The 17754-nt window shown below is 44.2% G+C and overlaps 1 protein-coding gene across 1 annotated transcript in view; it reads left to right on the top strand.

Moving 5' to 3' along the window:
- Window positions 1-17754, top strand: part of INSC (inscuteable homolog (Drosophila)) — a 403168-nt gene that overhangs the window by 364571 nt on the left and 20843 nt on the right. The window contains exons 8-9 of the mRNA XM_019519640.1: window positions 2258-2429; window positions 4607-4785. Of these exons, the coding sequence (XP_019375185.1) occupies window positions 2258-2429; window positions 4607-4785 (351 nt within the window). The remainder of the gene's footprint in view (window positions 1-2257; window positions 2430-4606; window positions 4786-17754) is intronic.

The following is a 17754-nucleotide window of genomic DNA, read 5'->3' on the forward strand; positions in this document are numbered from 1 at the left end:
GGCAGCAGGGCAGGCCCTATGAGGAGAGGCTCAGGGACCTGAACGTGTTCAGCCTCCACAAGAGAAGGCTGAGGGGGGATCTAGTGGCCTGTTACAAACTAGTCAGAGGGTGCTGGCTCCTACCCTGGGGGTCTTTAAGAGGAGGCTAGATGTACACCTTGCTGGGGTCGTTTGACGCCAGTACTCTTTCCTGCCATGGCAGGGGTCGGACTCGATGATCTCCTCAGGTCCCTTCCGACCCTAGAAACTATGAAACTATCTTTGTCACGGTAAGAGAATGACAATCATAGGCCATTACCCTGTATTAGAGTCATGGCAAGGTCAATGGACTCCTTAACATTTGCCATGTAGAATCTATTACAGGATCAAGGCCATAGTTTGTAGCTGTGGCAAGTACCACTGGGGAATCAGATGAGACTGGGATAATAGCTGTTAGCACTGACAAACTAATTCATATTTGTGTTGGAATTTTCCATGAGTGCTTTCCATTAAAATATTTTTTTTCTTTTTATGTTTGAGTGAAAACAACTTAGAAAATATCTGAGCTATAAATAAAACTTGGAGGACAGGAAATATGGGAATTTTTCCTGTGTGTTGTGAGAATATATATTTTTTTAATGTTGAACTCAATAATTAAAAATGCAGAACTTATTAACTTGACTTTTTATATAAATGCCGTTGTGTTTTAAGCTATGGACTGATGTTACACATAAACCAGTTTAAATGATCAGAGACTGGTTTAAATCTGTAACAGAACAGATATTCAGTGCATATAAACCAGTTTGAAAATGACTGAAACCAGTTTGAGATAAACCTGGTTGAATGTAGTATCAGACTTAACTGATTTGGCTCAAACTGTTTTATGCAATGTCTGTCCTAGACCCTTTGCTGGCTTAAGTTAAATCAGAGTCCGCCAGCATCCCGGCATGCTCTCTGGGCTGGGCGGAGCTATCTGCTCCACAGCAGGGCTGGCTCATCCCCTCTACTTCTTAGCTGGAGCTCGGCACAGATTTACAAGCACAGCAGGGTTTGCTGGCTTCCCCATACCTCCCTTTCCCACCCCTCCACTCACTGCTTAAGCAGAGATCCCTTCCTCCTCTCTGCCACAGCAGGGACCATAGCCAGCATGTGGTTTCATACCTAATGCTGAGAGGTGTCTGTGTGTGTGTCTGTCTCCAATTTCACTGGGATAGGCAGATAGAACAGTGACTGCTTAAGGATTTGGAGCGAAGGTCATCCCATGAATGACCGGTACTGCCCGAGATGGGGGACAGCATTTGTTGGTCAGCCCACGAACGATTGGTGCCTCCTGAGACTGGGGGGGCATCATTTGTAGGTGGCAGTGTTGGTGGTGAGTGGGGATCATTGTGGATGCTGGTGGCAGTGGGGGGGTTGGGTGGTGAGCGACAAGCAGGGACTGCCTGTAGACGCCAGTGGCAGTGAACAGCAACCACGTGCAGATGCTGATGGTGGCATTGGCAATTGTGGGGTTGGGGATGATATGGTGAGCGGCGACCGCCTGCAGCAGCCAGTGGTGGCAGTGGCCAATCTTGGGGGGGTGGGGAGGTAACACATGTGCCCCCCTGCTACGAGTCACCTATGGGCGGGTAAGCTGTTTAAGAAGTTTGAAGTAATGTAGAGAGAGGATATTGTTTTGCTAATCAGGTGATAAAGACTTAGCCCCCTGGCTGGTTTGCTTGCCTGTCAGTTTGCTGCAGACGGTATGACAAAGCAAGGAGAGAGATTGAAAAGCATCAGCACTGCATACCCCCACTGGCCTCAGAGTGCTAGCCCAGGACTGGTGGCTGGCAACACTCCCACTCCTGAGCAGCCAGTGGGGAAAAGCCTGGGACTGTGCAGGCAGACATTCCTAATGAGAGAGTCCTGCCTGAGCCTGGCCATGCCCTCCTCAGCTTAGCTCCCTGAAGAAGGGAAGGGAGGGCTGCTCTAGCACCCCCCCCGACTTCTATCTTCAGCCACTGCAGGCATGTGCCTGACTTTACTCAGTCCAGAGAGAATGTCTGTCTAGTTTCAAACTAGTTCAGCTTAGTCAGTTTAGACTAACCTGCAAAGATTTAATTAATTCAGGTTCATGCTTTTTGAATATCTGTCCCTAGCCTAAAGGTTTAGGTCATTTTTTAAAATAGTTCTGTAATATATAAGTATTACACAATATACCAGTATGCTTGTAAATTTTAACTTAGCTGGGAAAACATTTGTCTTGGTGGTTAATGTGTATCTAATTGTTTCCCCATAGGTTGATGGGATACTGTGTTTGGCTGACATTCTCACTGATAGTACCCATTCAGAAGCCACTCATGCAGAAGCAGCAGCAGTAATAGCACAGATCACATCTCCACATCTCACTTTCACTCAGCATCTTGGTAGCTTTCTAGAAAACATGGAGGAAATTGTAACAGCACTTGTCAGTAAGTACTGGAGATTTGTTTCAATCTCTTTTATTAGCATGACCAGAATTGGGGGGAAAGTGAGGTTTTGTTGAAATATGTCCTGCCATTTACAATATGTCCTGAAGGGCATATGTCTTTCTTTCCATTTGCAAGTATAACGTTCCCCAATACAAATCTCTATATAGTGACCGCGTCTACACGAGACGCTGATTGTTCAATTGTTACTGCACAGTTATTTAGTACTTGCATACACAAGTACTAAATGACCGCACAGTAACTGGAGTTACTGTGTAGTAGTGTCCCTAAATGGCTTCATGCCATGTGATACTACTGAGCTGTAGTAACAAGCTACTGCACAGTCAGCATCTCATGTAGCTGAGTAATTTTAACTCCTGAAGCTGTAAATATTGCACTAGTTCTAATGATCTTCATTTTATGGTCAAAACTCAAACAAAATGTAGGTATGTTTGTGACAATAGTGAACTAAAATCTTAACTACAAGTTGGGCCTTCTTATCATCTTGCATATAATGATATAAAACATAACTCCATAGAAGTTAATAGACCAAAGTAAGTGTAAGACTGATGTGAATGAATGGAGAATCAAGCCCATTATTTTTTCTGCATGTGTATGATGCTTTACAAGAAAAGTACAATGTAACCTGTTGGCTTTATGGTTAAAAATTCTGGCCTTTTCTGTAGGCCTGCAGTCCGTGGCAAGATGAGATGGAACGCAAAGACAAAAAGCACACTGCAGTGAATCAACAATCTAATACTATAGCACAAGTTTGGGGTGTTCTTTAAAGCAGGTCAGGGAGGATTTTCTTGTAAATTAAGAAGGTAGTCTCCATAATTTGAAGCATCATTGTGTTTGTTTGTGGTCATTGCTGGATAAAGGAATCTTTCATTTCTAATATTGTGTTCCAGCCTAACACAGCATTCTGGTGTTTTCAAACACATGAGCATTAAAAATGTTTCCCCCCAAATTCAGTCCTTCATGTGGTTTAAGGATCTTGCCTGACCACCTGTAAATCACAACCAAATGAATTTCACTAAGATAACCTTTATCCTGAGCCCAATGCCTTCAGTTAGACCAAACCATTTCAGTCCTTCTGAGATTAAAATATGTATTTTAGCAGAGAAAAGGACAGTGGAAGCTGGTGCAGTGGAATGGATTGATTAAGTAAGAAATGTCCAGATGATCTTAGAATGGAACAGGGATCATCTGCTACAGGGAATAAGAAAAACTCCATTATTTCTTTGCCAATCTGACATGAGTTGAAATTTCTGTTCAACCCCAAGTCTAGTATATCCTGACATTTCCCTGTTTGCTCACATGGTAAATATTGTCTCATTCTGCTAATTGCTATTATAAGTTGGCTGTTTTTCATAGAATGATCTATACTACAGTGCAGTCTGCAGTCCAGAAATACCCTGTCATCCTGTGGGCAGGGTCACTGAGGAGCGGGGTATTTTCTGTATTGTCTCTATCAAGACACCAAATGAAGCACTGTTAATAATAAGGGCCTGTGCTCAGCAGTCTATGACTTAGAAAGAGAATCATTGTAACACTGGGAAAGCCTTTTTACAAATCAGTCACCAGTTTCCTTATATATCAGAGGGCTTGATGATGAGATTATATATATATAATTGAATTGCTTTTTTAATAAGCTTAATTTTAAAAGACTTGGAAATCAGATTGCCAGTGACTCAGACATTAGTTAAAATAAATGTGTACAGGAATTAAGACACCTACAAGTGATGATGATAATAGCTGTGCTTAAGCAAAATGCACACAACTTTTTTTTTTAAGAGAACTGAAAAAGAAATAAACTATACAGAATGATTTTGATTTTAAAGAAGAAGGTTTAGAGATAGTGAGATAGTATCACTGCCATAGACCAATTCACTTTGTTCATCCGAATACTTTATCTCCTTTTAGTTAGGGCGTGTCCAGGCGAGCGCACACGTGAGGTTTGCGGCTCTGCAAACCTCACACGGTGAATGTACAACTGTGTGCCATGCTGCAAATTTGCAGTGCAGTGCTAAATTTGGTTGGTATGTTCCAGTATCAAAAAAGCCCACCCCAAGGGAAAATTTGCATGCAACTTCAGAACAATATTTAACTCATGCATGAAGGTTTTCAGATTGGAAGAGTGAATGATTTCTTTTAATCAATATTTTCTGCATTTCTAGAATTGTGCCAAGAGGCCTCATCTGGTGAAGTTTTCCTCTTAGCTTCGGCAGCACTTGCCAATATTACATTTTTTGACACAATAGCTTGTGAGATGCTGCTTCAGTTGAATGCTATGAAGATTCTTCTTGCAGCTTGTTCAGAAAGGCAAATAGTGGATACCCCATATTCTCGAGATCAGGTGAGTTGTTTCTGAACAAGCTGTAATGTTCATCAGGCCCATAGCAAGCAGTAACAGTCACTTATAGTTGAAGTGGCACAACAGTTTCAGTTCTTATCTCCAGTTTTTTTACATGCTTCACATTTAATTTGGCCCATATTTTCCATGCACGGTTTCTGCCCAAATACACCTGCTTTCTTCTATGTATGTTTGTGTCTTTTAAACCTGAGTGATATTTAACATGGCTCTTTGATATTAACATGGCTCTTACCAAAACCACATATAACCACTGGAACCAAATATAAAACCAAGTTTTATATTTGGAGGTATGTATTTTAGTTCTCACAGGGGTCAGAAGCCTTTGTCTGGGATGGAGCATGTACTTAAATTTAAGAAAATTATGATTGTTAGAAAATTCTATAAAGCTTCCTTAAGCTCACAGGCTGGTGTTTAGACATAGATGATCTTTGTATCTGTGTGTAGCTACTTATGACTACAATCCTCAAGCATATTGCAGCTATAAATAGCTACACACAGATGCAAAGATCATCCAGTCCTGACTAAACATCTGCTTAAAAATTTGGGGTGACATACTGCCAAACTGTTACTACTGTCACCCAGCCCAAGGGCATGCTTGAACATATCAAGCAGGATAAAACAGGAGTGCAGTGTTCGCTAGCTAACTTTTTTGGTAGAATGGTTCCTAAGGAGATACTCTGATGAAGGAGATTATCACTGAGGCTGCGACAACTTGTGCCCAGGGCCCTTTGTGTCCTCAGCTGTCTCCTAGAGTTAGAGACAGTGAGGCAAAAATGTTATAAAATAGAAAATGTTACCTCCTTCTGTGCAACACACTATCTTGGCCGTGGTGTTTAGTTCATATAATTGTTTAGGCTTGTTCTCTATTTTTTCATATTCTCTGTCATTTTTGGTGACTTTTTTCTCTATGAAAGCAAGCCTAACTTTTCTTCCTTTGAATTCTATGGTAAATTTACAATTCTTTTTTAATTTGGATTTGTAATTTGTTTTATGGTTCACTTTTGGAGTAAGAAGAGCTTCTTTAGAGTAGCAAGAGAGCTGCTAAAATACCATATTTTCTAGCATCCAACAAAAACTTTTTTTCCAAAAACCAGTTGCTAGAAATTGGACTTGTGCATTATGTATAAGGAAATATGAGTTTATGGTACATAAGGTTCATGTGTATGTAATCCACAGGGAGCAGAACAGTGAACTAGTTGCTTCTACTCATTTACTTATTACAAGAAAAGATTTTTTTCCCCTTTATTCTGCCTTTTGTAAATAAGGCACTTATTTTATTCTGGGGTGTGAGTATGTGAGAAAGCATAGTAAATTACTTATTATATCAGCCAACTGGCTGTCTCAATCTCCTGAAGTTTCCTAGCCTGTCTTGCAGGATATTTTGTTAATTAAAGTAACAGGAAACTTCTGACTGGCAGATTTTTCCACAAAATGGAGGAATTTGGCCCACAGTAATCAGGAAGAGCCAGGAAGCAAAGCGACGATACTCAATAAGGGTTGGTATGTAGGTAGGAATGAGATGGTGTCTGGTTTCATTGTTATCTTTACCAATATAGCAGTAGATTTTGTAATTAAAGATCATCCTGCTACCTGCATGCTTCTGTGTGGTGCCCAGTGTGCACTTGAATGCTGTTGATCTTAACTTAAAAAAACGTGAGTGCTGCTGGCCAAGAAGTTTCAGGAACATGAAAATCCTTTTAATGTTTATTTTTATAGGACTTGAGGCCTTATATTGTGGTTACTCTGTGCTGCTTTCTGGGTATTCAGGGCTCATTATTTCCCTTCATCACAGTACTGTAGCCAGTTCTGGCAGTTCTGGGCTGTTTCACCCTTTCTATAAGGAAAACCTAGGAGAGAGAGCTAAAGTGGCTAACCCTTGATAAAGTTCTTATGATGGTGGGTTCATCACAGTTATTCTGCTGAAGTCCCTATCACTGCATCTCACAAATCATGCAGCAGAGCCACCCCTGAAATTATGGTGACCCCAGAGATATGAGCCCTTAAGGAATCAGGAGAGAACTGGGCCACCTACATGATGACTTCCTGCCATTGCGTGGGCTCTCTTCCTGCCCAGCAATTTCTCCCTGCTATTTGTAGCTTTCTTCAGCCATAGATTCTGAACAAGATTTGATTCAAGAAGTTACTTATAGTGGTGATGGTTATAACATTGCAGAAAGATGAATGTCTACCTATATTTTGTCTACTTTGGTAGCTAGTGTGTTGTTTGGAATGTGTGCCCAGTTGCTGTGGTGATCAGAAAATAGATGCCATTTTACAAAAATATAAACATATTATCTGTTTGTAAAGCTATTACGCTATTGATATATGGATTTTGAAAACTCATCATTTAATTTTGTTTTTACACACATAATGTATCAGATAACTTATTTGGATATTCCATCATTTGCCAGGTAGTCAGTGGATGTGGTTCCATAATAATGGTTATGCATATCAGAGTTAATAGTGTTTTGGAAAATGATTCAAGGAGTGTCTTTTTTTTTAATTTGCTATTGCCACTAAGCCTGTTTTTAATGGACAAATATTCTTTTTGAAAGATCAAGTCATCTCTGTCAATAAAATAGATGGTTTAGTAATGCTAGAGTCAAAATATAGCCTATGTTTAAGTGATTAAAGAAGCAATGATATAGGAATAGCATTTATATTAAAAGAGTCACTTTGCCATAAGTAAATCAGAGATAATCTAATTGCAATAAAGTACTATACAGTAGTTCCTCAAACATAATGCCGGTGGCTTCCAAAAGGTAGATACATTTAAATAAAGCAATCTTTCTAATAGAGGTCTACCCACTATCTACAATTATGTTACTCTTGTGGTGTCACTCTTGATTTTTTTTATTATTATTATTTCCTGTAGTGGACTCAAAGAAGATCAATAGTATACCTTAGACCAGTGGGGGCTAACCTTTTTGCCAAATGTTCCACAAATTAGCCCTGCAACTTCCCAGAGTGCAACTCTGGTCCCTTTCCAATATCTATCCTGCTGTTCTGCTTTCTGCTCCCTACTCTGTGCTCTGTTTTCTTCTTCATACCCTATGTGTTACTGTGCTGTCTGCCCCTTCCCTGATCTATTGCATGCCACACATAGAGGCTGCCCATGCCTGAGGCTGGCAACCCCTGCTGTAGAGGAAGGAAGGATGGTTACTTTTCTTGTGGCCAAATATCTAAAGTATGGAGCTCTGAGTGCTATCTCTATCTTGTGCCAAACACTTGTTATGAACAAATTACTTAGGTGACCTTGGGCAGTTACTTATGTGACCTTGTAACATTCCTGTACCTCAGCATCTCCATCTAGAACGCTCTTGCAAGAAAGCTGTTATTGCTCAGTGTGAATCTCCTCCAGTGACAAAAAACTAATAGACAAATCCAAGTCAGTCAACTAAATGGGATTTAGGTAAAGCTTAAATGCCTTTGTCACAAAATGTAATCCAAATCAACCCCTCTCGAGTAGGCACCAGATCTACAGACAGGGACACGCGGGCAACAAACTGTGGCCCTGCCCTGTGCTGTCACTGTGCTGGGATCCAAGCCCTGGTCCTGGCTCCCTCCTGCCTGTCCTGCTCCTGAACACTGCTCCCCACCTGCCTGTGGCCCCATTCCACCTGTCCACCTGACCGTGGCCTGCCCATGGGCCCCTTGCTGGTCTGCTCAACTGAGCATGACTCTGCCCACTCTGTCTGGTGCCTTCAGTAGTGCTTGTGGGGTGGACAGGTTGAGTTGCCTAGGCATCAGGGCTGGATCCATTGGAGTCAGCAGCACTGGCATCAGTAGCTAGAAGGAGCCCCCAGTGCTGGGGCTTCTGGGAAGCTGAGTTCAGTTGCTGCACTGCCTCAGCCCTAGGGGTGGCAGGACCAGCTGTACCATGGCCCAGGCTGCCCCCTGCACCTGGCTAGGAGGCCAGATAGAATCCCTTGGTGGGCCAGATCCAGCCCATGGGCCAGGAGAGCTTGGCAGTTGTTGTGGCACAAGTGGGCTGTGGAGTTTTATAGCATGTGGGGTAGAGTGTGGGGGGGAAGGGTCAGGAAGAAAAAGGTTGAAAACCCCTGGCCGAGAGGGCACACAGCCCTTGTTAAAGAGAATTAATATGAGGATGCCTGTATTTTAAGTGCAAATAACATGGAACCTCACCCTTAGGTTTCTGCACTTCCTCAGAAGCATCTTAGTCTGATTGCTAGCCTTTGACATCTTACATAGGCACCATTGGGCCTGAAGAGACTTAATCCATGAAGTGGATATGTTCAGAGCATGGCTAATTCACGCTGACAGCATTGAGCAGAAATGAAAACACCCATGGAGAAAGCAGAAGCCTCATGCTGTGGCTCAGTTATGAGATCATGATCTCAGGTTGGAAATCCTGGGTTCTAGTCCTGCTCCCAGGAGTGTTTATACATTTTATAATAGATAGTTATTGAAAACCCCCCCAGAAATTACCTTAGTATCGGGGATGCTACCATAACCAGTTAGGTGCCTGCCTTTCTGGCACACTGGTACCAAGTGGCGGAAGGCAGCTAGTGTGCAGTTCTCAGTAAGGGCCTTACGGTGCACCTTATGGTGTGAACCACACACAAGTTGATCAGTGTGAGTGCTAGTTTGGAGCAGTCGCACCCTTTGTCTAGAAACCTTCTCTGACTGTCTCCTACCTGCACAGCCGTGACTTGCCACTAGAGGCCTGGTGATCAGGAGGAGGATTAGGAGCTGTAGCTGTGAGTTGCCACAAGAAGGCTAGTGAGGCAGGACAGACTTCTATTCCTGCTCTACAGGCAGGGTTGCAAAGGATCCTGGGATACTGGAGGACTTCAAGCTGGGCAGCACATACCTGGGGAGTAGCAATGCCTTAATGGAACAGGATCTGCATAATGCAGATCGGAGATAATCCTGTCCTGGAGTGGTATAACTTTGAGAAGCATAACAATGCTTAAAACCACTTTCAAGTGTTAATGTTCAGACAACCCAGGAGTTGAGAGCTCCAGGAGTTGCCCAAAATTACTGTGTTACAAGGCCCTAAGGTATCAGAGTTTATACACACACTGTGTCTAATGCTTCCAATTGGGTAGCTGTGCCTAAAATTTCTGAATCTTTCTGTAGATGCTAATTCTCCCATTCCCTGTATAGGGATCCAAAGTGCCTCCCCCCTCACTACTTGGATTATTCATTTGCAGCAAGCAAATCAATTTGAAGCAGATTTTAGGTGTGCTAAAGTCTAAGTAGAAACATCTCCAAGGCTGATGTGGATCTGGCCCTAAATCAGCGGTTCCCAACCTTGGATTGCAACCCAAATGAGGGTCGCGGGGGCAATGCCAGCAGCACTGCACACAAAAGATGAGCCACACAGCGTGCCAGGAGCTCTCTCACCCCTGCTCTCAGGCCACTGCTGCTGCATTCCACTCCCAGCAGTGGGTTGCGGCAAAAAAAGGCTGGGGACCACTGCCCTAAATGAATGAAATCCTACTATAGAGTGGGATATTGGGCACCTATTTATGACCTAGAGAAATTGTATCTCTCCAAAACACTTCCAGAAGTAACCATCTAAAATCCTTCTCTCTCCTCATCCCTGTGTCAAAATCAGAAGCTGTGAAAGACATGATATAAAGCTTAGGAGGAAGAGAAGGAAACTACTGCACATTTCAGTAATGAAAGTCAGAATAAGAGACCTTGTGTAGCTTGACCTATCACTTTATATCAGCAGTGGACATCACTGAGCACTCACTTTTTGTGTTAGTACTTGTATCAGTGACTATTTTCTGAATATCAGATTTCTTTGTGCTCAGGGACCTCAACCTCCTCTGGTCAGAAAAGACTGGCATTCTTCTGAGTTTGTGGACTACATGCATCACATTGCCTTCATAGACCTTTAGCACCGTCAGAAACAGGCTTTAATTAAAAGACTGTCTCACTCAGGGACTCCTCTATTGCTGACATCTTCCTATTCTGTATATCAAGATAAAAATCTGAAATATGTTAAGAAAAATGTTCCCTCTGAATTCCCACTTGTCTCATCTCCTCAGTGTTGCTAATGTTCTCACCTTACCTGTGAAGTTGTGGTGCTGTATCTAACAGCTTTTGGTCTTCTGTGATCCAGCGGGACATGGAATTAATGTGCAGTGAACATGACTGTTTTAATGCAGCTGTATGAATGTTTGTCTGGTTTAAATCTTTGTGAGTCATATTTCAAAAAGTCGATGAGATGAGATCCTTTGAGTCAGTCATAGAAACTCATGATGATCAAGTCATTCTTTCTGCTTTTCCATATCATCCATCTGCCTTTTCCATTTTTTGTAACTTCTTGTTGGAGAAGCTGTTGTATTTAAAGTCATATGCTCTTCTTCTCAGCACTTGGCTTTGAAGTCATTGACCCTTTTTCCTTAAGATTTGAGATCCTTCTGTTTCTTTGAGGCAGCCCTAAAAAAATCGTGCTGCATTTTATCAATAATTTTAGGGAGAGGAGAGCAAAGAATGTTTATGATCCAGGCATTTGGGTTGAATTTTGAAAGACTTAAGGAAGTTAGGTGGCTAATTCCAAGTGGAAACTCAACGGCAGTTGGATGCCTAACTCTGTTACTCTCTTTTTTAAAATCCCAGACTTAAAATTAAATTACTGCAATGGATTTTTCCTTTTTCAACCAGAATGTCTAGAATATCACCTAGTTCATTCCTTTCTGCTAACTCTTTATTCTCTAGGTTCTTCTCAATATCATTAAGTTTGTAGCATTTTTGCCTTTGCTGTCCAGATATGCCCATATTTGGATGCCAATATTTAGCCCACCATACGTTTGCCTGAGAATTAGGTATGGGGGACTTGAGATGAAATTTGAGCAATGACTGATTCTATCCATAGTGGGCATGGAGTCAAACAGAATGGCATAAAATTATGAAGACAAAACAAGTTAAAATCCTTATATGGGAGAGAAAAAGAAGTTCATGAAGACTTTGTCCAAGCCCAGTTGGTAGTGTTCTCCTCCTGAAGAGGAGATGGGGGCTACCAACTCTGCTGACCTTACCAGTGTCTTAGTAGGGTCTTGGTTTGTACAGGAGGAGAAATATCTCTCTATCCTGCTAGAGCTTCACTTCCAGTCTTCTTCAAAGGGACCAGAGGTAAGAGAAAAGAGCTCTTACCTGGCTTAAGGCCACCTATGCTAATATTTTGGACTAAGTCACTTGCAGTGTCACACAGAAGGCCAGTGTCAGGAGCACTTATGATGGTCACAAGTGTGATTTCAGGCAGGTATCCTATAGTTTCCTATTCCTTTTCTGATCCAAGACAGTGATGGAGGCAATCCTTGTCTCAGCATTTCAACTGTGTAAAAGTCCAGGCACATGATCTGCCATGCTGTCTGGGAGCTATTATCTTTTCATACCACTGCCCATGGACTAAAGTACTCTAACCCTAGATACAAGATCACCTGAGGTGATTAAAGGTATGCACAGCATGTTTCTTAAACTGTGCTTCTGTTAATATCCAATCCTGTGAAAGAACTGCTAATTGATCTGTTGCTTGAGTTTCCTCTCTTCAAGATATTTCAGATACGCACTGTGGCTGCATAATATAATATATTAAGGACTACTAGATCCTATTTCACTTTACATGCCCAAATGGCATTTATACAGGAAACTCTCACTATTTGCAGTTTCAGATATTCATAAATGCCGAACCCCCATCTTAAATACACTTACAGGAGCTCCTCGGGGGCTCCTGCCACCGCTGCCAGGCTCTCACCACTGCCAGCACAACTGTGCCCCCCACTGGCCGCCAGGGGCACTGCAGTCATGATATTCATGAACACAGTGCCGTATTCGCGGATTTTGTCATTCATGGGGATCTCCAAAACAGATGCCCCGCAAATAGCGAGGGTTGCCTGTACAGTTTGCAGTGCTATTTTGTCTTCTGAATTCTGGTGCATGTACCAGAAACAAAATGGAGGTGGAAGGACAGAGTCTCCCATGTTTTAGCCCAATAGCTTAATGGACAGGCTTCTCACACAGGAAGTAGGAGGCCCAGGTCACATGATAGGCATTATTCAGCCCTTTTCTTGATGCTGGCCCACTGGACAGCCAAGAGAGGGAGAGGGCCCCTGTAGGACCAGGAGGGTGAGAGTTTGTGTAGCCACATAACTATTAAGATGAATGTTGCTCTGCATGGGTGAGATCCCTTGATTCTAGCCTCGTCCTTTCTCCCAATGTGGCAGAAATTGCAATGGTGCTCTGTGTCCGTTTTGTGCAGTGACTAGTAAATTCAAAATCCGGTGGCTCAGCTTCAAGAGGACTTGAAAGTACCTAACCTGTGGCCTGATGGTTGGAGCATCATTGGTTTGGTATCGCTTAGGGGTGAGGTCTGGAACAGGGGTCAGCAATATTTTTTGGCAGATATTGGTGACCTTGACTTGTAAGATATTGGTGTTCCAGGAACAGATAGTGGGGAAGCTGTGAGGGGCCCAGTCTTTGTGACAGTGTAGCTCCAGCCCCTTCCTCACCATCCACCCCAAGGTACACGTGTCAAGCAAATTGTCCTCATGTGCCACACTCTGGCACCCATGCTGGGGGTTGCCTATCTCAGGTCTAGAACTTGGGCCTCATACTTCCTGGGTGAGTGTCCTAATCATTAAGTTATTGTGTTAAAGCACAGGATAATTCTTTTCCTTTTCCTAGTCCCCTGGCAACCAGCACCAACTAATTGGGTTTTTGCTTGGCTACAATTTTGGCACTTATGCACCTAGCTGGGGGAGTATACAGCTCTACCTGCCTTGCTAGCATGTTCAGTATCTGTGTAGATGCTCATGTGTTCATACTGCATGTGGAGTAGGATCAAAAACTGTGTGTAAGTGCCAAAAGAATCACTTACATGGCTGGATAAGTATCCTTTGGGCACATAAAGTGAAATAGGATCTAGCCATAAGTGTCCTGATGTAGTTCTGGCACTTACCTTAGTAACTGGACTGGCATTAATGAAACCAATTGATATGCCTATTATAATAAGCAGTGAGGTAATTCCTGAGGCTTTAACAAAGACAGAGATGATAAATTGCATAATTAAATTCCACAAAATACTTAGGAAATTAAACAAGAAATGTCGGCTGCCAGTAACAGATATAAAAATAAGAACAAGGCCACAAGCCATAAAAACTACTTTGCATGAACTCTAGCAGGGCCATTTATATTACTGGTATCCTAATTAGTTTTCTACAAAAGACCATAATAAGATCCCCAAAGAACGTGCCACTCCCTTTTCTATACATCTCTGCATGTATATACCAAATTAGACTTGTTCAACACTGACAAGAAAATGTATGCAATTTTTTTTTGGCCATGCGGCAGGGCACTGTGGGTGTTTGCCACTTTAAGGGCCTGAAGCTAGCAACTGGCAGGTGCCTGATGAGGGCAGCCATTTTGGATCTAGGGCTGCCCATATAAACAGGGCATTTTTGCTGTAGGGGGGCCAGGCAACAACATTGCCTGGCTGTAGGGCTGCTGGCATCATCTGGAGGTAGGGGAGGAGCTGTAGGGGATGGTCAGGAGGCTCCAGGTCCTGGGCATAACCTAAAACAGCACCCTGCTGGGAGTGTGTGGTTTGGTGGGGCTCTCAGTGGTGCAGGAGCCCCCAGCCCTCACCTTTGGGTGAGTTTGTGTACCATTGGAGGTAGTTGTGGGGTGCAAGCCCCAAGGAGAAGAGTGGGGCCAGGCATGGCTGTGGCCACCTGAGCCCTGTGGGGGTGCAAGTGCCGAGGATAAGAATGGGACCAAGTATGGCTGTGGCCACCTGAGCCCTGAGGGACCCTGAGAGGAAAAGTTGGGGGCGCGTTTGCATACCATCAGAGGTAGTTGGGGCTAGGCATGGCTGTGGCCACCTGAGCCCACCAGGGAGCAAACCCCTCCCCGTGGCCCCGAGTGAGGGGGTGGTATGTAGCCCCAAGTGAGGGGCAGAGTTGTGGAGCCCCAATGAGGGGGTAGCCCCAGTGAAGGGAGCTGAGATCTGTAGCCCCAAGTGAGGGCAGTGTGGTAGCCCAAGTGAGGGAGCAGAGTTGTGGAGCCCCAGTGAGGGGATATCCCCAAGTAAGGGGCACAGATCTGGTAGCCCCAAGTGAGGGGAGGAGATGTATAGCCCCAAGCAAGGGGAGTAGGCCCAGAAAGTCTTTGGATGCTTGAGGCCGAGGTTTAGGTTAGAGGCCAAGTGAATGGGGGCTCAGCCCCAGAGTGAGAGAGGCAAGTCCTGACCCTGGTAAGGCCTCCACTGCTGGGAGGCCGAGTATAGGTCAAATGTAAGATCTGAAGTAGCACCATGATCTGCTGCCCCAGGTGGGGAGTGAGAGTCCCCTGTGAGACCCTGGGGCACCAGTCATGGTGTGAGGTACCCCAGCTCCCCACATTCAGGAAGGTGGACCCAGAGTGAAAGGGGCTAGTGAGGCCAGGAGTAGAGTGCCCCTCGACTGGTCCATGCTGGGGCCAGGACCAAGAAGGTCAAAAGGGCCAGGCGCCCACCGTGAGGGGCACCCAGAGTTGTGGGCCTGGCCTTTGAGGTGAGGCCAGGGCCTGTGTATGGCCAAAGGTCCCAAGTGGGGACCATGCCCGAGAGGGGAGCCAGCTACAAGGAGCTCGGCAGCCAAATGAAGGCAGCGTAGGCCACCTGAGCAGAGGGATCAAAGGAGGGTTCTGCCAGGAGGATTCTGGAGCCTAGTGTGGGGCTGGTGTGACTGTTAACATCTGGATGCCATCTGCAAGACCAGGGCCGCAGTGTAGGGGTGGTACAGAGCTGCAGATACCCCCCTTATATCAGGGTGCAAGAAAAAATGGGCAGCCTCCCGCCTTATTTAACAATGTATTAATCTTCCAACAAGTTGTGGCAGGTGAGACAGATGGGTGGCAGGTGGGAGGCCAGCGATGGCTGGCCTGAGAGAAGCCCATTTCACCACAGGCCACTTCTGATGTTTCAAGCATAGGCAATGTAACTGCATGAAATTCAGCCATGACAAGCATGGTGAGGTCAATATTGCAAATATTTAAACTTCAGGGGTCAGATACTAAAGGCATGTATAGATGAAATGGGGGCCCTAAATTGAAGCAGTGGGTTTTAAAAAACACTGCTTCAATTTAGGGCTGATTAACCCACCCCGAGTTGTGCACACACCCTGCTGGTTTACCTGCCTCTGGTGGGGAGGGGAGGGGAGGGCAAGTGGCCAGGAGGCAGAGTGGTCCCTTGGCTGCAGCGGGGCTGGTGCTTCCCTTCACAGCAGCAGTGCCTCCACCCCCCCAGGCAGCACCTGCCTGTAGGCACCCAACTCAGGTGGTCCAGGGGACTCCGCAGCTGCGGAGGGAAGCACTGGGCTCCTGCACAGCTCAGGCAGGCAGGCTCTGGGGGGGGGGGGGTCTGCAGGCAGGGGGGGGAGAGATCAGGCTTGCCCCTTTTTTTTGGCAGAGCCTGCTTTCCTGGGCTGCTGTCAGGCTGCCTGCAGGGTTTCCTAGAGAGCCATGGAGCTGCACAGAGCCCAGTGCTTTGCTCCATGACTGTAGGGGCAGCAAACTAAAACTCCTTGAAGGAGTTTTAATTTGTTGCGCCCCGAAATCATTTAAGGTGCATTATGACACTGAATTTCCTACAGCAGCTGGAATTAATGTGCAATATGCTGTCGAGTTGTGCAAACACCTACACCATTCAAGCGGTACAAAAGCATTCAGCCTGCTTTAAAGTGTCATGCACACACGCCTCTCATTTTGTCTACACACTACCTATAATACAAAAGCCCTAACTTAGATAATTTTTCCATTCGGTCTAAATGCTGGTGCTGTACCTTGGGGTTGGATGCAATGTAAGGTAACAAAGGTAAGAAACACCAATATATGGGACACCACACTGTGAATCAAAACACTGGGAGTGAACCCCTAGTGCAATTCAAATCAATACATTTCACTGATTTCAGTGGGACCAGGATTTAACTGTTGGGATCTGTTCCTGACAGGCATTCGTTTTGGGCAATTTGGGCTATTTAACATGTAAGTTTAGAATGAGACAAACAGTACTTGTCCATTATGTAAAGTGCCTCTGGAAGAGAAGTATTATATCAGCACTGCTTATTACAGTTTTTGTTCTCCATCTCAGCCTGCTGGATTCTCAACACTGTCGGGCTGATGCAGACAATGAGGCTACATGTTCACTGGAAATGATGCAAAGGATATGCTGTATGCTTCATATTGTGGCCAAGTCATGATATAGTCCCTGATACGTAATGAAATAAGAGAACTTGGCCCTGCAAATAATATGAATTAAAGGAAGGCAAGGATTTAAAAATATGCAGAAGCTGTGAATAAGAGAAAGCATCTCCACCCTGCCATAGGTTAGAGGTTTATTTTGCTTTAATTCCTCATGTTGAACACCATAGCTTCCAGAATACCCCTTGTAGCTATCTGGGGCCATGTTGTGGAAGAAGCCCTGCGTTTCCTCTCATATCTCTTGCTCTTTATTAGTCCTACGTAAATGAATAACTGAAGATGCCAACATCTGCTTGCAACTGCTTCTGCCCATTACAAACCAACTAAACAAAATCATATATACATCTGGGTACCACTGCTTCCCTCTCTGCGAGAAAAATAGATTCACATCCAAATATGCCCTACTGCTCCACACAGAACTGAATTTTCTTCCTCTGTACCAGACTTACCATAGGCAATTCCCTCTTATTTTAGAAGTTTTTTTAGTATAGATGCTGCACCTAATGTATTTGCCCCTTAAAGCTTATGATTTTACAGCAATACTTGCTTTCAGATAGTCACTTGAAAAAAGCATTATTGCTGCCTCCCGGTGGTATAATTTGATGAAGGTAGGATGTTTTTAATTTACATTTAAAACAGGGAAATTTAACAAGACTCCATGTTGCATTTTATAAGTTGCCAGACTTTAGTTGATTCATTTTGTCCCGGGGGGATGAACCAAGCCCCAGTGTCACGGTG

Source organism: Gavialis gangeticus, unplaced genomic scaffold (assembly GCF_001723915.1).
Source record: "Gavialis gangeticus isolate Ggan-Ray unplaced genomic scaffold, GavGan_comp1, whole genome shotgun sequence".
In the NCBI taxonomy this organism is placed as follows: Eukaryota; Metazoa; Chordata; order Crocodylia; family Gavialidae; genus Gavialis; species Gavialis gangeticus.